Source organism: Ambystoma mexicanum, chromosome 9 (assembly GCF_040938575.1).
Source record: "Ambystoma mexicanum isolate Mex_15411 chromosome 9, UKY_AmexF1_1, whole genome shotgun sequence".
NCBI classification, from domain to species: Eukaryota; Metazoa; Chordata; class Amphibia; order Caudata; family Ambystomatidae; genus Ambystoma; species Ambystoma mexicanum.
Genome location: NC_090931.1, coordinates 1460849508 through 1460875061, shown reverse-complemented (window position 1 = coordinate 1460875061; position 25554 = coordinate 1460849508). Strand labels below are relative to the sequence as shown.

The 25554-nt window shown below is 45.1% G+C and overlaps 1 protein-coding gene across 4 annotated transcripts in view; it reads left to right on the top strand.

Moving 5' to 3' along the window:
- The window catches only part of SPEG (striated muscle enriched protein kinase), a 2620794-nt gene that overhangs the window by 430622 nt on the left and 2164618 nt on the right, over nt 1-25554 (top strand). For 2 of the 4 annotated variants that reach the window (XM_069616880.1, XM_069616879.1), the window contains exon 2: nt 14770-14856. In XM_069616880.1, coding sequence (XP_069472981.1) covers nt 14770-14856 — 87 coding nt within the window. Of the gene's footprint in view, nt 1-3245; nt 3281-14769; nt 14857-25554 lie in introns of all 4 variants that reach the window. The other 2 variants (XM_069616881.1, XM_069616882.1) reach the window with 2 other exon arrangements.

The following is a 25554-nucleotide window of genomic DNA, read 5'->3' as shown; positions in this document are numbered from 1 at the left end:
GAACACACCTACCTGTCGCGATGCATAGAGAAATACGCCTCTGCCCGCCCACTTAGATCGTTCAACTCTCACCTCCTGAAAACCCCCGACTTCAACCACCTCTCAGTAGGGGGAAAGAGCTTCCCGGGAATGACAGCCATGCTTTGGAACAATCTTCCACTCGCTCTCAGAAAAGAATAGGCCTACTGGACTTTCTGCAGAAACTTGAAGGCATGGCTGTTCAACTGACGGTACTCCTCATAAGACTTGCATCCCCCACTGCTTTGCCCCCCCCCTTTTTAAAAAAAGAATCTCCATTTTCTAATGTAAAATGTAACTTTCCGTCCACTTCCCTTCACGTAATGTAACATGTAACCATGCACCCTAATGCAATTAATGTTCCTAACTAAATGTACCCTAATGCAACTAGCGTCGAGATACCTGAGGGTTTTGTGCGCTGTAACAAATGCATAAATAAATAAATGATGCTGGGAGAATCAGGTGCATTTCTCCAGATGTGTTTCCTGGAATTGGAGTCCTTACTCCAGATTATGCCCTCTGGCTATATGCCACACAAAACTGTGAACACTTCTTCAGACCAGGCCTCCAGAACTGGATCCATTTATTTAAAGCAGACATCCAGAATCTGGTACATTGCTCCAGATATGTCCTTGAAGATGGGATACACTACTCCTGATGAGGCCTGCATAATGGGCATAATACCTCAAACAGGACCTGTGACAAGGCCAAGTCCTTAACCTTCCAACAGGGGTAGTGAACCCTTTGCCAGGCATCGGCCCCACAAAGAATTCAATAAAGACCCTTGAATAGTCAGATTCCTGGGTAGTTGCCAATACTGAGCCTTGGGGCCAATATTCTGGGAGACCAGAGTGGAGTTACAATTTCCTCTACACCCGCTACCCAAGGAAGCAGAGAACAGAGGGAGTTAGTCAACCAATACATGCACATCTGTTAGAAGGCAACCCCAACCCGGTGGAATGGTGGAGTTTGGTGGAACAAATTGGGGAGGCCTGGAAGAAGACCAGCCAGAGAAGAGCTAAAAACAAGAGGAAGCAGACTACCCAATCTCCCTAGGGATAGCACCTTCCTACAGTGGAGGATCCCACTAGCCCAAACAAGGACGAAGACATCCCATTTCCCTTTCCAGTGGTTGTGAATAAACCAGAAACTCCTAGATTTGCGGATCAACTAAGATGGAAGACCTGTTACAAGCTTGGGTTGAAGACCAATTAAACATCAGTCAATAGCACCAGGAGGTGCTAGCTGCTCTACATGAGGTTATGGCTGACAGGAGAGAGCTACTTGCCGTACCTCCTACTATTCTCCAAAACCTTGGAACTAGAGAATCCCTGTCTGCCTTCTTTATCAATTTCAAGAGGGTGTCTGAGGCTGCAGGTTAGCATTGCAATAGATGGACCAAGTACACCACCCCCCTTGTTAACCGGTGAAGCTCAACAAGCATTCCAAGGTTTAAATCCGGATGGCCAAACACCATATGAAGACTTGAAGAAAGGCATTATGAAGCATCTAGGACAAGACAAGGAGCATTATCGGTTATATCTCCGCCATCTTCATATGTCAAGGTGAGACTCCTAGACAACTGTCTTACCAGGTGCGGAACCCACCTAGCAACTGGTTAAAAGATAAGGCCTATGGAAAAGTTCAAGGAAGGCTGTTTCTCAGACATTTTATCAACACATTTCCCCCCTATCTCCAGAAAGTCACATGGCAAGTACAGGAGCCTATCCTAGAACATGCACTTCAAACCACTAATGCCCATCAATTGGCCATGTATTCCAGAGAGACCAGTGGGGGACCCAATGAACTGGGAGAAGTAAAGCCCTCAGGATGAGAAAGGAGCAGTAGTGTGGGAGGACGTGGAGTAGAAGTGTGGGAGGGGGAGAAGTAGTATTGTGGGATGAAGAGTGTTGTGGGAGGAGGGGGAGTATTAGTGAGGGAGGGGCAGGAGGAGTAGTAGTGTGGGGGAGGAGGAATGGTAGGGTGGAAGAAGGATTAGCATCAAAGGGTGGTGGCAGGTGAGCGGAGTAGTGAAACATCGGAGGGACAAAAGGTTGGTGGGAAGAAGTCAGGGTACAGGAAGCAGGTAGAGTAGAAGGTGTAAGGTAACGGTGGCCATGAGTGAAACAAGGTAAATCTTAGAGAGCAACTGCAAACCACGACCCCATTACCCACTAGAACAGTAATCTGCTGTGAGAGTAGGTAAAGTTTGGAAGTCCCTAAGGGAGTCAGAAAGCCTCCTTTTAGTGACAATATCATTAGTATAAGCCAGAATTTAGACAATAGGGGTCAACAATCTATAGCACTAAGCAGGATTACGGATTCCTGGGTAAGCGAGGAGGTTTGTGGGAAGGTGGGAGAGAGGAACAGCAATAGACCCCACAAAGAATTCAATAAGGACCCTTATTTATTTATTTGTTCATTTATAGAGCGCACCTAACCCAAAGCTATATGGGCGCATTCCTTAGGAGATTACAGTGTAGTTACAGAAGTGACAGACATTACAATACATTAGTGTACAACGGAGACATTCCTAACAGAATCATTTCATGATAGTGCAGTTACAATTTAAAACAAAAGGGCCACATAACCCTTGAACTGCCCTTGAAACTTGTCACAAAAGCCACATTACCCAAGTTATCCCCCTAACCACTTCACCCCCCGAAGTGGACAGTGTATTCAATGTGAAACCTTAATACCTATAAGGGTAGGGGTAACACTGTGTCTCTTTTTCTGTTCTATTGTTTAAATCTATCCCATGCATACAGGCACAACTCTCCCACACATATGTTTAGTAACCTACAGGGCCACCTAATGTGACAACCAGAATTTTTTTCCCTAAATGCCAATCTTTAAAATTGAGTTTTAGGGAATGTCTTGTGAGGGGCAATATTTGGCACACTGGGTGAGTCAGTTATAAGAGATAACACAAACATGCATCTTGGTTTTTAGGATCTTGTTTAGAGAGACGATACGTCACACAAAGCTGTCCCTCAACAAGAGATGAAACCATGTACTTCTCATGTTAGTTATGCCACTCAAAGTAGCGTAATATATTGAATGACTTTAGAGATTGCTTCTGGCCTATTGGAATTTCTAAAAGAATATTTGAGAATCCCATGGCTGCTGCTTCTTGCTTGTTCTTTGGGGCTACAAGGGTGTTTTTAAATATCGGTACTTAACAGCTGTTTGATGTTTCTCTCTCTCTCCTGCTGCTCCTATGGAAGCGAAGTTTTCCGTTCCTGCAGGAAGCAAAGCTACGGTAGGAGTTCTCACACTCAATCTTTGGTGTTCAAGTATAGTGCCATCGTGATCCACCTCGTGATGGTGCTGTGGTGAGCCCCCTGTGCTGGTGTCATTGTGATTCCCTTTTATGATTCCCTTCTGATGATTTTGTGGTTATCCACCCCCTAATAACCACCGAATACTGGGATCATTATGATGCTTGCATGTTTGGTTGTAACGCAAATATATCATTGCTTTCAAATAAACTGGTGAGTTTGAGAGAAACGCAGGTCTGATAGTTTAAATGATGTTATTAGTGGTCTCATGAATACATCATGCATCTCATGATGTTTTAGGTAAATAGGCATCTGTGAGGTCCTGATGTTATGGGTCAAATTTTCAAATGAGAGACATGAAAATAGAGTTCACATACCAAGTGTAACATTTGGTGTCTTGCCTATCGTAGCTTTATGTTTTATAAGAAACAGCACCTTCTTTTATATGCAAAATCAGTTGATTTTCATGAATAGTTCTCATGATTTCTCTGATGCTTGCAGTGGCCATTCTAGAGGTTTTGGTCCTGCTCTGTTCTGCCATGTACATAGATGTCGGTTTTAATAACTGTATGCCCAATGCACATATTGTAAATCAACTATTCACACAAGTTACTTGGGAATTGTTGGGTGGATGAGGGGGAATCCAGCAAACCATCATCTACTTGCTCTAAAGACCCCCTTTTGAATAAGTAGGAGCCAGGATGCACCCGACTCATGTATTGCCTTGGTCCTCAGAAAATGGACGGTGTCCTGCTACATACTGTAGAGTTGGTTGCACTTTGCAGGCAGTCATGAGTGCAACTGCTTTTGTTTCCTCAATGCACAACGTGCACAAGAATGCTCTTCCACAATCGTCAACATTGAGTCTTTTGAAACAAATGAAGGCTCAGAGTTTTCTAGTTGGTGTCACGCAGTACCTCTCTGTGACGAATGGGTGTGCTGCCACTGTGCTGTGCTGCCACATTTTCCCTTACCTTCCTGTTGTTATGCAGGATTATCAAAGGTCTGGGACCTCCTCTACTGAGAACGAACATGGCCAAATAATATGTTCTAGGGGTAGATTCCCACTCAGGCGTGTCTACAATCATGTTGTTTATCTCAATGTACCTTTCACAGTGGAGAAATACCCATTTGCATATCACTGTAGTCCCACCCAACTGGGCAGTCCAGCCCCGAAAAGCTAGACAATGCAATTCTCGTCTGAACAAGAGTTCCAACAGCAATCCCAAAAATGTGTTTCTGCCTTGTTGGGCCTCATGAGAGAGGTAAAGCTATGCTACTCTATGCACAGTGAGCGAGAGGGCCATGTTTGTATTACTCTGGGTGACTTGGGGTTAAATTCCAAGTGTCACAAAATTACCAAAGATGTGGGAGCCCCACTGAGTGGAAGTCTACCCATAGAACAGGTTATTTGGCCTTGTCCGTTCTCAGTAGAGGGTGCTCGCATATCTTTGCTAATGCTGTTTTTGTGCATGTGCATAAGCCTTGATTTTAATGCATTTATCAGAGCTGATCCTAAAATGCCTATTGTGAGCATCTTTTTTTACTTTTGTATTCGACGTCACACTGTTTAACCTCACACCTTGAGGTGCACATATACTTTAGAATAATAATACAAAAATAGGGTTCACAAACTAATCATTCCTCGGTCCAGATATTCTGAGTACCTAGCATTACAGAAAATCGCAATCATTTCAGGACATCTCTGTATCTCGTTAGGATACACTTATTAAACAAAGTACCTATTCGCTTATCTTTCATCCTAATGCAGACGCACACACTACACTTCTCAATGTCTTTGGTAGCTATCTGGAATACTTCATTCGAAGGGATTGTGTCCTCCGACGTATTCCTTATCTTTGATAATTCGTCTCCAGCTTGCTGGCCTCGGAATTTTTTTCCAGTAGAGGGCGCTGCGCGTCGACGTCCGCCGAGTGGATGTCCCTCGACGGCCACCGTATTGGCGCCAACGGCCACCGTATTGGCGCCAACGTCACCATAAATAGCCACGCGCGGCGTCCGGTGCTCAGTTCCGTTTTTCTGCGCTTCGTGGGGCCTCGGAACGACATTGCTCATTTCAGTCAGAATAACCCTCTATATCTACTCGAATAAATACCAACTCGTTATTGATGGCATCTTCATCGGAACCGACAACACCGCGATCTGGCTTCAAGAAATGTCGAGACTGCTGTAAAAAAATGTCGATAACAGATCCACACAGGATCTGCTTGTGGTGCTTAGGAGCCGAGCACCGTTGTTTGGAGTGTGAGGACTGCATGTCCATGACGGCGAAAGCCTTGAAGGAGCGCAAGGGGAAGCTCGAGAGAGGTAAGTCAGTCAAAACCTCCTTGAAGGTTTCTTCGGCTGAGTCGAGGCATTCGTCTCCTCGCCGTCGAAAACATTCCCATTCTAGATCTCAAAGTACCTCCCACCATTCGTCGAGATCAAGACACTCAAAGAAGAGACGTCGAAGATCCCCTTCCTTGTCGTCTTCTGTTTCCCCAGAAAGGGTCTCCTGTCCCACAAAACACAGTTTTCAGGCTGAGTGGGAGGAATTCAGAAAGAAAATGTTAAGCGTCTTCGAGAAAGCGGCCTCGACCCCCTCGAAGACAGCTGAGGGTGATACTCCGGGTGAAAAACCCAAAAAATCAAAACGCTGCGAGTCGCTGCACCCGGCGAAACATTCCACCCGAGAGCGCCATGAGCCATCGGGTAAGAAGGCACCATCTTCGACGCCGTCATCGAAGATTCCTTCGACGCATGGATCGGCGCCATCGACGCCGTTGTCGAAGGGTTCTTCGGCACATCGGTCAATCGACTCAACGCCATCGTCGACGCCGACATCAACGCCGATGAAAGAAAAGACCAAGGCTACTCCACAGCCAACAGTGATTCCAAGGGCCTCCGGCACGACGGAGAGACCGTCGTCGACATCCTTGAGTAGGATCCCGATCCTCTCGAGTTCTTCGACGCCGTTCTCGGCGCCTTCGAAGCCTGTCACATCGGCGTCGACGACATCAACGGTTTCTCGCCCAATAATGACGAGTTTGGCTCCTTCTGCCTTAGAGATGGGTTTTACACCATTTCAGAGGTCAGAGTACCCTGGACTATCTTCAATTTATGAAGAGGGGGAAGATTCTGACCAGGAAACCTTTGGGTTGCAGAGGACCACACTGCCTGTTTCAGAGGATTTCACCTCTGAGGAAAGAAGGTTGAAGGACCTACAGGAGTCGCTACATGAAGCAAGTGAGCTGGACACTTCCCCAGAAGTGGAATTTGTTAAGCCAGACCCATGGGAACATGCCGAAACACCCTATAGAATCCTTATGGCAAGAATTATTGAATTTATAGGTTGTTCTGCGCCTTTGCCTTTTTTTCAACAGGATGACCTGATAGACATATTAGACAAAGGTCCACAGGAGGATCATGTGGTCCCCTTCCATGCAGCTTTACAAAGGAAAATTACATCTAATTGGGAAACTCCTGAAGTTATCCCTGCGGTTAATAAAAGATTGTCAGCCAAGTATAGGGTAGCGGCTGCTGACCCTGAATACTTATCAAAACACCCGACTCCAGAGAGCCTGGTGGTCCAAGCAGCAATTTCATCTAGCAGTAGGACCACTTACCCTACTGTCCCACAGGATAGAGATGACAAGAGGTACGATTCTATGGTGAAGAAAGTCTTCTCTGCTTGTAGTATGGCGTTGAAGTCCATCAACGCCACCTGTACGCTCGCCATGTGCAGTCACACACTGTGGGAGTGTGCTTCATCAGCGGCTGACTGCATACCCGAAGGAGAGGAAAAGGAAGCCTTTCTTAACATTATTAAAGATGGCAAAGATGCCATGTGCGAGTCACTTCAAACTGGCATCGATTCCGCTGACAGTATCAGCAGGGCCATGGCGGCAAGTACAACAATCAGCAGGCATGCATGGTTGCGAAAGTCTGGCTTTGCTCCAGATGTACAGGCCAGACTTTTGAATATGCCCTTTGACGGCTCTTCATTATTCGGAAAGACGGCTGATGACAGGCTGGAAAAGTTGCAAACATCTAAAGCAGCGGCAAAACCGTTAGGAGCTGCAATCCGCCAAACTCCTTTTCGCCCCTCAGGAAGCTCTGGAAGAGGAAAGTCCTTTTGCTATTATTCCGCATTCGGGAAATGCAGAGGACAGCCGACTCAAAGAGGCCAAAGGAGATCCACCCGAGTTGGACGGGTCAAAAGTACTAAGGCCGCAGCAGCAGCAGGTGCCTCTTTACCCTTGGCATCTGCATCAGCCGCCCCCAATCCACTCTGAGGTCTTTCCACACAAGACACCTGTAGGGGGCATGTTAACTCACCATCTGACGGAATGGCAGGCTATAACGTCAGATGCTTGGGCATTGAAGACAGTTGCCCAGGGTTACTGCCTACCCTTTCTACACGTCCCTCAGAGTCATCCACCGGGGCACAGCTCTCTAAAAGTTCCAGATCTGCTCCTCTTGCAGGAAATTATAGATCTGCTAGAGAAAGGTGCCATAGAACCGGTACCTGTAGCGGACAGGAACAAGGGCTGGTACTCCCCCTACTTTCTCATACCAAAGAAGGACGGAGGACTGAGACCCATCCTGGACTTACGAGAATTGAACAAGTTCCTCAGAAAGGACAAGTTCAAGATGGTAACTCTCTCTCAGATCCTTCAGGCCCTCCAGCTCAGGACTGGCTGGTATCCCTGGACCTTCAGGATGCTTATTTCCATGTGCCTATCCATCTCAAACACAGGAAATACCTGAGGTTCGCAATTGGCGACTCTCATTATCAATTTTGAGTTCTGCCATTTGGGCTGACCTCCGCCCTGAGGGTCGTCACCAAGCTAATGTCGGTAGTGGCTGCGAGTCTAAGGAGGGAAGGGATCCATGTCTACCCTTACCTGGACAATTGGCTGATCAGGGCTGTATCTTCGGAACAAGCTCAGATCCAGCTAGATTATGTCTGCCACTTCCTTCACAAACTGGGCTTCTCCCTCAATTTAAAGAAGTCACAGATGATACCATCACAGAGCAGTCCTGGACGCAATCTGTTAAGGCTCTCTTTAGCCGTTTGGTGCCTAAAAGCAATGGAATTATGAAGTTCTCTGACATCCAAGTTAAAAGGCTAAAGGTCAGTGTACTGGTGCTATGGAGATTTCAGTGTGTTTTCAGTTTTGTCCATCTTTGTGCATAATGCTTTTGCAAGTATAAAATGGAAAGCTTTACTACATACAAGATTCAAATTTGCAGCATGGAATTTAAAACATTTTTTGAAACTGCAATAATCTAATCTAAAACATGACTGTTAACATGGATTTCTTAGGAGGCCCGTTAGACTTTAGAAAAGCTGGCCCGAAGGGTGTCATAACACCATAGCTGAGACTGTACCAAACTCCACTCTTAGTACAATGCTGTACCACCTGAGAATATTTGGTAGCGTAGACCGAGTACCAGGCTCATTTTAGGAAGGGGGAAGAGGGCTGTAGCTTGGTACAAAGAAATTATAACCTACATATGGTCCAAAGAAACTCTGAAACACCATTGTAAAAATAAAGGGTGTATATATAAATACAAGTAGGCCAAGATTATTCTTGAGAACGGTAAGTATCACATATGCTAATAACACAATTATAAAAATCAACTCAATACTAATGGTATTTGTTAGGGAGATTGATCATTTTTATGCTTTATCCCCTCTCCTAGTAAGACCCCTGATACTTTTTGCTGGACTTCTGGACCTTTTTCTTTCAATCCTGAATGAGTGGAGCCTTTTTCCTCACATTCATTGTCATGGGCTCTGTCTTTTGGAAATCTATTCTTTGTATTCTACCTGGTCCATGGAGTCTGTCTGCTCCAAAGCTCTTGAAGGCATCTGTATTTTTCTACTGCAGCACACACTGCTCCTTATGGGCACTGTTGCTGGGGAACCTTATGGTCCTCTTGAGATTATTTTCAGTATCCTGCAGTAACTACAGGTATTAAGGATACTTAGTATCTCTCCAACAACATTAGTCTGAAAGATTGATGCACACCAGCATCTGTGAAAGTTGATTATAGAAGTGTATCCAATAGACACTCTGGAAAGTCGCATTTAGAAGTTTGCCCAATAGCCTCTCTGGAAAATTGAATTTAGAAATGTGCCCAGTAGACGCTCTGTGAAAATTGCATTTAGAAGTGTACCCAATAGCCTCTGCGAGAGCTACACTTAGAAGTGTGCCCAGTAGCCTCACTGATAAATTGAATTTAGAAATGTTCCCAATAGCCTCTGTATGGAAAATTGTACTTAGAAGTTCGCCCGGTAGCCTCTCTGGGAAAGTTGATTTTAGAAGTTTGCACATTGAAAGAGCATATAACCACTCTTACCACACCCCACGCTTACTCTCCCCTTTACATCACCACTCAACTAGAACACAGTGATACTATGACACCATTCGGTATAACTGTTCTCATACGAACATCCGCCGCTTACTCCACATCATTCTTTGTAAACACTGCCGGTCTCACACCCCCAGCCAGGCTTTTTCCTCAGGCCTAACGCAGCCACATCCGTTCCGGATAAATCCTGCCTGAACGAACACATTCTCCTGATCTCTCAACCACCACACCTACCAATAAGAATCAGCTATTACACGTGTACCGCACGAGCTGCACACATATCCGGTGCACACATGCACCTTTTGACTCTCCCTACTCTCTCTACTGATCTGAACTTCGGTTCCCAAGGGCGTTCAACCTACCAGCGCCTTCAGACCATACCAATGGTATATAAGGCGCTATATAAGTGTAAAATAACAATAACAATAACAATAACTTCCCTGGGAAAAGCCTCGCCACCAGAGGTGAGGGCTCAAGATATTCTGCAGATGGTCAACAAGTTTCAAAATGCCCAACGTCTCCCAGCCTTCGACTTTTTGAGGTTGCTAGGCCTCATGGCATCCTGCATCTTCCTTGTGCCAGAGGCTCGCCTGAGAATGAGATCCCTTCAGTGGGCACTGAGAACTCATTGGTCGCAATTCTCAGGGAGAATGACAGATCTCCTCCGGATTACGGACAAGGTAGCCCGCGACCTTCAATGGTGGGCCTATCCAGAGAACATCTTGAAAGGAGAACTGTTTTGGCAACCATGGCCGGAGATAACAGTAGTCACAGACGCCTCACTCACGGGGTGAGGAGTCCATGCCAACGACTTGACCATCAGCGGTCGTTGGTCTCCATCGGAGTCCAGACTACACATCAACCTATTGGAGCTGGGAGCGATCAGACTAGCGCTGAAAGCTTTCCTGCCATCAGTACAGGGAAAAAATGTCCTGATAATGACGGACAACACGGTGGCCATGCACTACCTCAGCAAAAGAGGAGGCGTAGGATCACTGCCACTGTGCAGAGAGGCAATGCAGCTCTGGTTTTGGGCAATTCAGGAAGGAATCTCTCTATCGGCAGTCCACTTAGCGGGAGAGAAGAACTTGACAGCGGACGCTCTGAGCAGGCAGAGCACAGTCTCCCACGAGTGGGAGCTAGCTCAGGAAGTCCGTCAAGAGATCTTCGCCCTTTGGGGAACCCCTCAGGTGGATCTGTTCGCCACAAGGACCAACAGGAAGTGCGATCAGTTCTGTTCAAGGGAATTTCCCCCAAGAGGATTCCGGACATGATCCTAATTGCCTCGGACTGGGCCAGGAGAACGTGGTACCCGGACCTTCTAGATATGTCCATCTGCCCTCCAATCCGTCTTCCACTCAAAGAGAATCTTCTCTCGCAGAAGGGAGGTCAGGTTCTCCATCCAGACATCAGAACCCTCAACCTTCACGCTTGGCTTCTGAAAGGGTGAGGTACAAGGATTGGGACCTCCCTGATGACGTCATGGAGGTGTTGCTTTCGGCCAAAAGGCCAGCAACAAAGTCTTATACCGCTGCCGTTGGAACACATTTTGCAGCTGGTGTAGAGAAGAGACTATCGACCCTTTTTCATGTAGTACACCGACAGTGTTATCGTTTCTACTTTACTTGGCAAACTCAGGCCTTCAAGTTGGCACTGTAAAAGGCTATCTCGCCACGCTTTCAATCTTCAAGCGCACTGCGGAGGAACCATCCTATTTCAAACTACCTCTAGTGTTACAATTTCTCAACGGATTGACTAATATCTATCCTCCAAAATCATTCCAGGTTCCCTTATGGGACTTAAATTTAGTCTTAAACTTCCTAATGGGCACTCCTTTCGAACCACTTCACTCTTGTTCGCTGAGATTTCTCACACTTAAAACTGTCCTATTGGTAGCGCTAATATCTGCTAGGAGGGTGAACGAGCTACAAGCTCTCTCCTGTAAACCCCCACATGCAATTTTCCACAAGGACAAAGTTGTCCTACAGGTGAAGCCTAATTTCCTCCCAAAGGTGGTTTCTGAATTTCATATTACTCAGAAAATTACTTTACCTTCGTTCTACCCTCCTCCCCATCCGGAGAAAGAGGAGGAAAGACTACATAGGCTGGACCCAAGGCAAGCTCTAAGCTTTTACATCAGCAGAATGGCTAGGATCAGACAAACCATTTCCAGGTGGATTATCTTGGCCATTCTGGAATGTTACAAACTGGCAGGGAAAGAGCCACCCCAAAATCTTAGGGCTCATTCAACCCGGGGTATCGAAGCCTCTTCGGCCCTCCAAAGAGGGGTACCGGTTAGAGACATATGTGCGGCTGCCACATGGTCGTCCACACATACATTCCCAAAATTTTACAACCTGGATTCCTCCACTAGTCAAGAGACCAGATTTGGCAAAGCCGTATTACATTCATTTCATCCCTAAGGGGTGCATGACATTCTTACTCCCACCTCCAATTACATGCCACTGCTATGGGAGTCTATCAAAGATAAGGAATACGTCGGAGGACACAATCCCTTCGAAGAACAAGTTACTTCTTACCTTGTAACGTTCTTTAGATGGGATGTTCCTCCGACGTATTCCTTATCGCCCCTCCCATCCATCCCCGTAGTAATAAGTAATACTTCCCTTGCGGTTGCAGCTTACGCTCCTTCAAGGTCAATAACCAATTCAGGCATGACTTTTCTTATACTACAAAATGGAACTGAGCAACGGACGCCGCGCGCGGCTATTTATGGGCATGGTGACGTCGGCGCCGATACGGTGGCCATCGAGGGACATTGACTCGCCGGACGTCGACGCGCGGCGCCCTCTACTGGAAAACATTTCCGAGGCCAGCAACCTGGAGACGAATTATCAAAGATAAGGAACACGTCGGAGGAACATCCCATCGAAAGAACTTTACAAGGTAAGAAGTAACTTGTTCTTCTGTGCAAAAAACTTTTGGAAGCACTCTTTACACGTAAACCATACACATAGTGGAATTCGTCTTTGCATAAATGATGCCGGCCAATACAGTTTATATCAGATGAAAAGATGTAATCAATTGAAATAAAACCTGGACAGTATTTCAACAGTGCTTCACCTATCGTGGACACTGGAACAAATTTCACTTTATTGTCAGGAAGTAATATCTGGGCCTAAATGTCTGTCAAAGGGAAGAACACACTTATGATTTACCCTCATCGTCTCATGTAGGTGTTATCTAAGCTCTCCACCATTGCTTCCCTGACATCTTTGGTTTTCTTTTAGAACTGTGTTTGTTTAGGGAACAACTGCATGAGGCAGTGAAGGTAAACCGTAAGGGTGTACTAACCTTTGACAGAAACATAGACCCAAATATTATTACTTGCTGCCAATGATGGATCTTTTCTAGAAAAAACTGTTCAAATTCTGTCCATGTTTTTATTTGATATCAGTTGTATTGCTATGTACGATGTATGCAAACACTAACCCCACTGTTAAATGAATTTTAAGTTTGTGTAGTTGCAATAAAATAATACATATATGTAGAGGATGTAGTTAAAATGTGTTTTTGCACAGTATACGTATTTTAAAAAGCCACCAGTGACATCAGATTGTGAAGTGTGTTCCTCACTTTTAGGATGAATGATAAATGAATAGTTATGTGGTTCAATAATTGATATGTCCTAGATGAGATACGGAGATACGCTGACACTATTTTGTCCGGTCCTGAAACGTATGGGATTTCCAGAATGTTAATACGCGTGTTTTTTCTTTTTTGTAGCTTTATTCACATTTCACAAGACAGTACATAGAATGGGCCAGTGGAATTCAATCCATCTAATTCTAAGGTTATTACAATGTTTCATCCATTGATACATTCCGGGCTGCTTGTTTTCTGGGGTGACAACTAAACAAAAGACACATACATCTTATACTGGCTATCATGTAATCATGAAGGCTAATGTTGGTCAGATATTTCTTGAAAGATATATTCTGGGTTCTTTTGCCCAAATGGACTCTCTATCAAGAGTGTATGCACTAGTCTCTGCTCAGTGGGATGCTTAAAGAGTTGCTTTGGTGTGGTGTGCACTCAAGTAGCACCCCAACTCTTCCTGGTATGTAACAGCCCAACACCCTCCAGAACTCTGGGACAGCCCCAAGATGTTGAGCAAGGGTCGGAGGAAAATGCAGCGACTCTGTCTCTGAGCAGCCTGGGCCATGTTGTGAAGATGTCTGGTGCGTGTAGGATATCAGTGTGGCATGTAGGCAACTTATGGGTGCAGTGCACAGCGACCTCTTTTACATACAAAATACCCAAGCCAACACATTTTCTAGTCACCAACTAAGCTTGCAAACAATTTTCCATTTCTTTCTGTAGTGGGGGTCTAGGAGCCTATAGCTGTGCAAGTTTGGGGTTTTCTTCATGCTGATTTTACTTTGTTAAGAGGGATATAGAGTATTTATATAATGCCGAGTGACTGCAATGTTGTCATATTCTTAACTGGTATCAGTACAGTTCGAACATGAGTGCAAAATTGACATACTGTATAGCGCTCTCTAAAATCACAATGATCTCTGTAAACAACCATCCTTCTTTTGTTACTGTCAGGTAGTGTTAACTCACTTTAACCAAAAGCCTGGCAGGTGATTGGTTGCTGCCAGTATGAAGGTGGTTACACTTGTACCTGCATCTGTTATTATATTGTATAAAATACCTATATAGGTGTCATATCAGATTGTATCAGTCAAAGTATCTAAGAGTTCCATAGCATCCATACGCACTATATGCCCAATTTGAAGTGATTCGCTGCATGCCTGTGTGATATTCGCACTTCATGCATTAAATCACATGCTTACCCCGGTCGTCTACGATACCCTGGGGCTCTCGTGTAGCTGAATACAAGCTATGTGCAATTTAGAGGCATGTGACCCAGATGTGTCTCACTGTCTCCTGCTACTCTTCTCCTGGGATTGTAACCCCGGCATCTCTTGCACAGCGGAGGACAGCAGGAGCACAATGTGAGCAGCGTCGCACATATGACATGTCTGTACATTTACCCGGAGAAGTGAGTTCCATAGTCGCGGTTCTCACCATGTCTCTTTCCTCCTTTCTTTGACTGCAGATTCGGAGACGGGTGAAGATGAAGCGATGGAGCCCCAAGGAGAGGAGATGGATGCACAAGGAAACAGAGCGTTCGACCTCCCGTCAGGTGAGCCGGTGACCCCAAAACCACCCACGTTCCCAGCGCCCACACCTGTTCACATGTTCACTGGCCACTCCATTCCATCCTCACCTCAGAGGAGTCTGTGAGAGCCACACACTCCACCTAATAGCACCAGATTGTATATTCCCTGTGCGAATTTTCACCCATCCTCTAATCTGGGACTGTGACCACTTGCATATCCCATCTGCTTGCGTATGAGGCCAAACCTTCTCAGGTATGTGATTGTCCAGCACACGTCGCACATCTCTCTACACCACATCACAGACGATTTGCGTGCACACCCTCTGCCTCACCTTCAGTAACTATGCAACACCCTCACTCATGTGAATCATATGAACCATCTTGCAATGTTCCCTACACACAGACACAAATTTGCTCTAGTCTGTGCTCTTCGTATGTGTGCCATTATACCCATATATAATGTCTGTTTGAACTGCATTGCAGTGAGCTCTGCTTGGAAACGTGTTCAGATGTGTCTCTAACCATGTGTCTACCCCGCACCGCCTCAAATATGTAGTGCTTGCTCACCTCTCCTTTCCCTTGGATGTATCTTCAGTTTTGGACCAATCAGCCTGCTGACTCTCATCCTCTAACTTAGATGTTTGAAGCTGTAACCTCACAGTAGCCTGCCTATCGCCCTTCCATTCACTCAGTTCTCTGATCATGGTTTCCTGTGCCCAACTGTCCTTGTAACCTGACACCTCCTCTCCCGCTTCTGAGATTTGTGCTCAGGCTTTTTTTCTCCATCCGAGGCCAGTTTCTTTCTTCTACATGTGGTCCACACGTGCCTGGACTAAAGGGTCTTTATCACTTCAAGTCAGTCTGTTTTGTGCCTCATCTTGCTCTACACATCGCTCACTTCAACTTTTGCCAGTAAACAAGAGGCGCAGACATGAAGTCAGACAAGAGAGGATGGTAGTTTGGGAGAGCTGGCTGACATCCCTTATTTTCGCTCGATGTCCATCTCTGTGTTGTGGGCAGTGGTGGAAATGGAAAACATTTGCAGGGGGATCCCACAAGGGCCAGGCAGTGGGGGCGGAGTTTGGAGGAGGGGGCGGAAACCGAGGAAGCAGGGTTCAGAGGGGGCGGAGCTGGCAGTTGACCGTTGATCAAAGGAATTGTTCAAAATAATAGTTTAAAAACAGCACCATTTTTTTCATGCTGCTTCTTTTATAACCCCCACACTATGGGCCCGATTCATGGAATTTTTGCATAGTTCAGAGTGACTTTGCACTGCAAAAATACACTTCGCACAGTTCCATGAATCAGGGTTTGTGGCGGCAGTGTCACTTTGAACCGTGCAAATATTCCATGAATCGGGCCCTATGTATCAATTCCACAACTTCCATGCAGTGGTGCACCCAAAATATGTTATCATTACACTATAACATTTTTATATAGCGCCTCAAACTGGATTCCTCTCCCTTCTGTGTGTTGTAACAACATGATTCCTTTTTTACACTCACTTATGTATGCTTTGTACCTCAGTTTTTCAACAATGTAAATAAAAATGCAGATTATATTAGATTAGATTAGACCAAGGTGGGGGCTCAGAAATCTAATCTGCCCTGTGCGAGCACTGTGCACAAAGAGCAAGCTGCTGTGTGTGTGAACAGTGCACTAGCTAGCACAGTGGAGGTCAGATTAGATCACTGAGCTGGCCCCCACCTTTGCGTGCTTGGTAATGTAATGATTACATTACCAAGACTGCAAAGGTACATTGTAATCTGCCGCGTGGATGCAGCCTGCAGGCATGGCAAATTGCTTACCTGGTGTGACTGCTGCGGCGTGCCTGGCTGCTAAACGGCAGTTCCAGAAGAAGGATGATGAGGGTGGCGGCGGTGGCAGCGAGTACGGCTCAGGCTCTAGAAGCACTTCTGAAGCTGGTTGATGGCGGTGGCGGCTCCTCCAAATGGCATAGGCTGAGACTACACTCTGTCCCAGCCATCCTTATGAAGACCTTTGGTCTGGTGATTTGCTTTGTGACTTACGTAGGGGGCGGAGTGAGAAACGCGCTTCTAGCACCAATGTGCTGGGCCACCCCCCTTCTTCATACCGTAGCAGGGGCAAGCGTTTATTACATTTTAACAATCCCGCCGGCCCAGAGCGCTCTCATGGCATGGGTTGTTTGGGGCTGACTCTGGCCGGATCCAGGAATCAGGCTCCACATGTGGTGCGGGATCTCAGACCTGGTGAGAACCTGCCCATTGGCCAGTACTGCTCGAGGGACATGAACCATGGCTGATTCTTCACTCTACTTCATGTAGCTCCTCTCTTTTCAGATCCCACAGTAACTTAAGTGCTCCTGTTCACCATAGGCCCTTTAAGCAGAAGGGAAGGGATCTGTGTTCCACTGGGCCAGCTTTTTAGTTTCTCAGCATTGATTCTTCTATAGATATATATGCTTTGGACTATTCACTGTTGGCCATTTTGATTTTTTTCACCAAACCTGGAATGAGGGACATACTGGCTTAAATTAATAGTATTTTGATATTTATCCCAAAATATATTTTTAAGCAAAACAAGACTCTCAAAACTTTCCTTCTTCTTTTGCTACCTTCACTCGCCCTAATACTACTTCTGCTACTATTTGTACGTTTAGGGCTACTCTTTCCAACTCCTTTCCCTCGCCTTCTGAATTTTGTCTTCTCTCTACACACTCTGCTATTTCTACCTTTAATTCAGGTCTTCTTTTTACACTTGATATTTTTTACCACTTCCAAACCTTTCACCCCCCTGGCAGAAACAGACACAACCTTGGCCTTCACCGGCACCTCTTTCATTATGAACTTCCCTTCGTCGTGCACAACAGAGTTAGAAACAATCCCTTTCTATTGATCTATTTCTTCTTTCTCCTCTACTATTTGAGTCTTATTACTAAAAATAGCATTTTCTGGCCTTATTCTATCCCTCTCGCCTCATCGTCATGGTTTGTTTCAACTTCTTAACCATATTCTGTCTCCCCACTCACCTGATCCTTCTCCCTCTTTTTCTCTTGCAAATGAATTTGCCAATTTTATCTCTAATAAAGTGTAACAATTAGGTTTGTCTCTCTTCCCCATTAGCCTTGGTATCGCCCCTACCTCTCAACCATAACATATCTCTTCTCCTCTATCATCTTTAATACTCTGTTCCGAATCTGACACTGCTCATTATGTTGCTCAAGCCCATCCTACTGCCAGCCCATTGGATCTTGTCTCTTCCTCTCTTATTACAATTGTAATTTCTCAATTACTTTCCTTTTTGACTTTTTAACATCACCCTCTCGACACCTCTCTTTCCTAAAGATTTCAAACATGCAGTAATTTTCCCTATACTTAAACAAAAACTTGTCTTGATCCTTCCTTTCCTGCTATGTTTCATCCTATGTCTCTTCGTCCTTTCCTGTCTAAAATAAATGAGTGTATCATATAAACCCAAGTTGCAACCTATTTTGACCATCATTATCTTTTCTCTCCTTATCAGTCTAGGTACCATCACCTGAACATTACGAAAACTGCTCTTCTTTGTATATCTAACTGGCTTTTCTCAAGTTGTTATAATAAATAATCTTCAATACTTATTCTTCCTAATCTTTCAGCTGCATTGGATACTTTTGCCCATCCTACTCTCCACTCCACTCTATTCTTTGGGCCTCTCTGGATCTGTTTTGCTGTGGATTAAATCTTACCTACCTGATCGTTTATTTGTGTTTATTAGTCTGGTAAGACTCCCCCTCCTTTCCTTTACACCGTGACTTCCCCCCGGGATCTGCTCTTGGACAACTTTGATGTCTTCTATATTCTTCTCTTTAAGCTATTGTTGCTTCCTTTGGCCCATTTCGATGTGGGCGGCTCCTAAACCATTTTTTCTTTTCCTCTCTCTTTGATTTTCTCCATGCTACTCTTTCTGCCTTTCTGTTGGCCATCCAATCCTGAATGCATTTTCTTGTCCTTTGTCATAGATTCTCTTTATTTACTGACTCAATTATTCCCATTCCCCTTTCTCGCCCTGCTCTGTTATTTCTACCTAGTACCTTTTTAGTGCTCTGCACTTTCTTTACGAGTCATTTTTGACTCCTCGCTTTCTTTTTCTCTGCAGATCACCAACATTGCTTGTACATGTTGTTAGCAACTGTACAATATTAATAAGGCTCGTCATTGCCAACCTTGTCTTGATTATTGCTCTGCCCACTTAATTGGTCTTCTTGTCTACCAACTCACTCCTTTGTATTCTATTTATAATTTGGCAATTCTCACACTTTGCTGTCTTTCTCTTTGACCTCTATTTCTTGGCTTCCCTTTGAATGTTGTTTCCTTTTCATTTTCTGTCTTGCCTTTAAATGTGGTCATGGCTTAGCCCCATCTTATCTAGCTTCCCTGCTCTCTATTTATATTCCATCTCGTTCTCTGCATTCTCAAACACACTTTTTACTTGTTGTTCTTAAACCTTCTTGTGCGTAATCTTGATTTCGTTTCTTAATACTTTGTGCACCCAAGCACTGGAATTCTCTAGCCCTTCCTGTTAGATATTCTCCTAGTCTATCCTTATTATGCTCTTTTCTTAAAACCTTTCCGCTTTCCTCTTTGCCATCATTTTTATTAAGTTACTGCCTTATTTCGCCTCATTGGACTATGATATATGCTACAAAGCACTTCGGAAAAAGTGTTTTATATATCAGCAAATAAAAATACTAATACATGTTTCAGACATCTCGTTTTTAGTGAGTTGCCTTTGCAGATAACAGGAGATCTGAAATCTGGATGTAAGGCCTAGAGGACCGTGCAAAGTTTGTAGCTTTGGTTACCATGGTTAGCATAAATAATATTCAGTTGTTAGTGATTCAGCAACAGGACTCCAAACTCCCACATGGAAGGACCAGTCCGACTACAGCCATAAACAATCACTGCCAAACTTGGAACACCACATCATTACCCGTATTCAGTACCTGATTGATGCAGTTCACAACAATATATAGCCATGATCATCTCCCAGAGGGACACAAGGAAAAGGGGCTGGGGGAGAAAATCTGTAGGTTGACAGAAGAACCAAAAGCTTTACGAGGAAGCATGCTGGGCTTTATGAAATTCCAAGAAAAATCAGTACTTTTTGTCCTGTGTCTGACATTGGTTGCTAATCATGTTCTACATGTGTCAATGTATGCACGTGACCCAGCCAAGTGCATGGGAAGACAACAGATGACTTACCAGACATTCTAAAGGAATAATCCTTTTTTAGAGTGCATTATCTAAGGTGCCATTACTCTCTTTTATAAGCACCCTCTTAGATTACTTGCTAGCTGGTACTAAGACCTCTTTGTTTTAAGAGGAGGGATCTAGATGCACAAAGGTCAGTTTCCTGAATCCGAGGCACCCAACTTGAGGAATTTAAGGGAGGCGTGCAATACCTTCTAGCCTTTGAAATTTTGGAATTCAGTAGGGCATTTAGTGTTTGTTATATCTGATGTTCCTCTTCACCAGGGAACAAAGAGCCAAAAAACATACACGATAAATAAATGAGCATCACGCAATGCTGCTGTGCTAAGGAGTCCCACTCGAGCATCAGGTCTGCCTTTTTATTTACCCACATGCTTTCCTTTGTGTCTCCATGTGTCAGCATGATACCAGGATGACGTACGACTCTGCTCATGTATTGCCACTGCATAACAGCTTTCCGTCAACACGGATTTTAAGCATTATATTTTGGGGTACACTTGTGCTCTGCATTGTCTTTTGCGTTCAGGGTTCACAATCACTTCACCTAACTGATGGTTTTGTTTCAGGAAATAACTGTTATCTCATCTTTTCCACCTGACTCAGATGTGGAAGGTCTGAAGAACTGTGGGGCTCAGTTAAGGCCTCATGGACACTGATCTTGGTTCTCCCACTCAGGTGGGCCTTTTGTTTTGTTGAGTTTGGGTAGTTGACGCAGGTGCAGGACACTGTTCTTCTTCCTCACTGTTGCCACTGATGTCGTTCATTTCTTAACTATTGGATCTGTCAGTTATTGTCAGACAAGTGAACCTTCTGAAATACAATATGTACTCCTATGGCCCGTCCCCTTTCCTCCATTCTTATGGTATTTACCGGAGAGCAGTGACAGGAGTTCCCTTTTAAGAATTTAGAGAGGGAGCGGTTGTAGGATGTGGCACGACCACGCCCTGAACCCCAACCTCCTGCACGCATTCACCTTAACTCCTTTCGCTATGTTGGGTGGGTGGGACGCCGGACGCTGCCCTCTTCTTATTTTCCGTTTTTCACACTTTCCAGCTGTACATTTAACTTCCTTTTTTTCCTCTTCTCCCCCAACTTTCTCCAGTTTCTGCTGGGTAAAGTGGGGTTCTCTGTGTGCACTGAGTGTCACAGGTTGTTCTCACTAGCACACAGCCACATTCTGTTGTTTTGAGTGTTTGGTTACGCTTCATCGCTGTAATGCCTGTGTGCTCTGTGATGCATTTTCTTACAGTCCCCTCTAAGAGTAGCCAGATGTAGTCGGATGACATCTTTCGGACATAGTCTCTGGATCACCTTTGGGGGTTAGCTAAAGCAGGAGAGCTCCTTTGGGGCCTGTAGCGGTGAGCCACTGTGGTACCGGGGTGCGCTGTGAGGTCTCTGAGGAGACTAACACTAGTTTTAGTGCCGGGCTTCAGTTCGAGGGGAATTAGGTTCCTGAGACGGCAGGTACCAGGGACAATATCTGTGAGGGCATTTCACCTCAAACCGAATGAAGGTCTGAGGCCTTCCTCCTTTCCTTGGGCAGACATCCGCAAGTCTGCAAGTCCGAGAAGGCCTGTGGTAATATTAGCCTCCACTCCTCAGATTACCCCAGGGAGCACTGTGGCCAGTACCGTGACTGACGTCACAACTCACCCACGGCAGGCCATGGCTCACTGTACCACAGCTGTCACTGTCTGCCGGTCAGATTATGGCCTTTCACTGGGAGAATATACCATGTCCCCCCCAGGGATACTGAACTTCCCACTATTTCCCCATGGGTGGAATGATCAACCACTGTGAGGGGATGTTTTGTTCCTTCTCTTACTGTCAGCACAATCAATTAGGCACTGCGAGATTCTCCAGGGACTTCTAGTCATGAACCCTCAAGGGAGGACAGGTTCCTTGACAGGTTTCAAGAAGAAAGTGCTTGTTTCCACTCTTCAACCAGTAGCACCACAAAACCAACCCACCGTACAGTGGCAGCAGAGGCACCACTTCCGCCACCAGCTGGGGACACGGGCTCTCAAACCCATTGTGCCTGCTCCTTCTCCACTTCAAAAGATCCTTCTCCGCCTCTTACTCATCTACCTGTTGTTCCTCCAGATGATGATCAAGTGGATGGACAAAATGTCCTCTCAGAAGACGCAGAGGAAGTGACCATGTCTATTAAAGCATTTCATGTCATGGTTCAAGGCATCATGGAGTACCTGGCAATTCCAGTACCAGAAAGTCTACAATCGGACCAAGGAGTCATTTCTTGAGTCCTCTCAAGGAAAGTGACAAAAAGGTCAGGCACACACCCTTCAACCTGAGATGCATGGGGAGAATGCAATGCAGAAGCAGTCATGGCTGCTGCGTACCTTAACTTCTGGAAAGAGCTGGGTGATTATGACTCCCTCCTTCCCCCAGAATTTCAAGCAGGGGTCCTTCTCAGGCCTGAAAGCAGTTCACCAAGTGGCACAGGTCCTTTATGGAGGCCTCTATCACTGCCTGGACAAAGCTGATAAGGGTAGGGCCGTAATTGCATTTTTTAGGTAGCAATCGCTGCTCAAAGCTAACAAATTCCAAATAGACGTGTATGAGCAGATCATGGATCTGCCGTTTAACGGGGTGAAGCTTTTCAGCCCCGATATGGATGAAGGGCTAAATTCTAAAAGAAATAATACAGTGAAATATTTGCCAGCAGTATTCAAACCCCCCTGCAAACCCAAGGTCTTCTTTGTGCCTTCTGAGACAGTCATTCAATGCCAAGAGGTCGGGGGTTTTAGAGGCCTCCACGGCCACCAGAATAGGCAATATAGATCTCCAAGCATGCCACGCAAAAAGCAAGCACATCCATCACTATTGAGGTTCTTCTCCCAGCCCTCTCTCACTCGAGAAGCAAAGGAGTCTAAGTGACGTGAGGGTGCAGATCCGTAGCACAACGGTCTGAGAAAGAGTGCGTCATAATGTCGCTGAATACAAGAAAATAACCAGTGACAGCTGGTCCCTATCAGTGGTACACAAGGGCTATTTCTTTCCTCTAATGCCCCAATCCATCATCTTCGCCTCCAGCAAAGAGGCTTAGACTCCCTTTTGCTGGAGATACCCAACCTGTTGCTCATAGGAGCAATAGAGAAGGTTCCACCTTTAGAGGAAGGGTGGGGTTTCTATGCAAGGTTCTTTACCATTCCCAAGAAGAACAATCTGGTCTGCATACGGTACTAGACCTTTCTCGATTTAAGATGATAATGCCCGCTCTCATCCTACCATCCTTCGAGCCAAGCAACCGGTTTGTAGCTGTGGACCTAATAAGGCGCATTTTTCCACATTTGTATTTGGCTACCTCACTACCATGACCTGTGGTTCTCCATAACCCACAACCGCTATCAGTACTAAATATAACCTTTCAGTATTACCTTTCGGCCTCAGTTAGGCCCCAAGGGTTTTTGCTAAGCTTATGGAAGCAGTGGCAGTGATCCTATGCCCAAAAGACATTCACATGTATCCAAACTTGGATGACGGGCTAATCAAAGCACAGTCCTCAGTCCAAGCTTCTTCCTACCGGCAGTTCCTACTCGACCTGATGTATTTACTAGGTCTTCATTGAAAATAACAAAATCCACACACATCCCAACACAGAGTTTGGAGTTCATAGGTTTCCTCTAGGATTCAACTCCAGGCAAAGTCTTTACTAATAAACAAGAATAAATGACCTCTTGGAGACAGTAACACTGTTCTTGTCTTATGCTTAAACGACCGCATGGTCATTCGTATAACTGTTGGCCCTCATGGAGGCCTCTGTTCTGCCAGTGCCCTTGGCCAGATTCCAGATGCGCCACATACAGCGAGTTGGACTCAGATCCCTGACTAATTAACTAAGGTGAATTCCTTTCCCTCCTGGTGCCAGCAGGATCTTCTGTGGGGAGATGATCACAGAATCGTCTGCATAGGCTTCCTCTTCCAGGACCCTCATCATCAGTTTACCATTACAACAGACTCTACCCTATCAGCGTGGGGAGAAACTTTGGAGGATCTCTAAATCCACAGCGTGTGAAATTAGGAGGACTCTGAGGAGCTCATCAATTTCCTAGAATTCAAGGCAGCCTTCTTAGCCTTGCAGATATTCTTGCTGGTGATACTGAACTTCAATGTTCTTGTACTGACAGACAATATGGTGATGATGGACGACATCAATAAACAGGGAAGCACCATGTTGGTGAAACGTTGTGCTCTAGCTGTGCAGTGGGAGTGGGCAGTGGGAGTTGGCACTGAGCAACAACATAATAATGTACGCGGATCTTCTAGCTGGAATGCACAATGTTCAAACGGACGAGATAATGAGGAGATCCTTCACCATCCACAAGCATGCATGTCCTCCAGGAGACCTTTTCCCGGTGGATCTATTGGCGACAGAGCTCAATACTAATTGGTGACAGAGCTGAATACTAAGTGTCTCCATTACGCCCCATGGACGGGGGAGGGAGAAAGGCACTGGAAGATGCATTACTGCCTCTCCCACTGATTCCGAACCTTTCAAAGTCGTTTTGAGCCTCCAATTGTAGCAAAGTTATCCTGATAGCTCCCTATTGGGCACAGGGACATTGGTTCTTAGACCTACTGCTCATGGCAAGCTGACTACGTCTTGCCATGAGCAGGGGGGAGGTGGCATATTAGACCTCTGCCTATAATTGCTTACCTTGGTGCTCTGGCACCTAAGAAGTTTACCTATCAATCGATAGTTATTTTTTTTTTTTGCATTTAATTGTTTTACAATTTTTACAAAAACTTTCTGTTGGCTAGTGTTTTTCGGACGTTTCCATTGTGAGTCCATGATTTGGTGAAATTAAAGTTCTCCCCTTTTCTGTGTTTCTTTCTTTAAAATCCATGTTTTTTTTATTTTTATTTTTTATTTTGTTTTTCTTTGTTTACTCTTGGCTTAGTTTTTCTTCCAGTTTTAGACCTTCGAAGAATTTGGCTGTTGCTACTGTCAATGTTGTGGATTCTCCGCTCATTAGCATGTTCCACCAATCTTCGTCACTGGTGGTAAGATGTTTCATTTTGTGTGATCGTAAATAGGTCGTTCTGAGACTGTTTGTACCCAGACAGTGAAGAAGTAAGTGTCGCACTGTTTCGATTTCTAGGGTGTCACAGTACGGACAGTTTTTATCTTGAACCTGTTTTCTGAGGTATAAAATTTCTTTCGTCTTTAGAATGTTCAGACTTGCTCTCAGGAAGATTATACGCAGAGGTTTGTCTGGGAATTGTTTTAAGTAATTCCTTGTCTCGTCTATCCTTTGTGTGTTAATTGTATGATGACTCTGTGATGTGTGCTTCTCTGCTTTTTCCAAGGTCTCGATCCAATCATGGATTTTTAATTTTTTCTTGATTTTCTCTGGGGTGCGTTCTATCTCCCATTCCGAACATCCGCATTATAAATTATGGAATAAATTGCATAAATGGGTGATTCCTGGGGTTCTCCTAAAGCTGCTAATTGAATTACATTCTG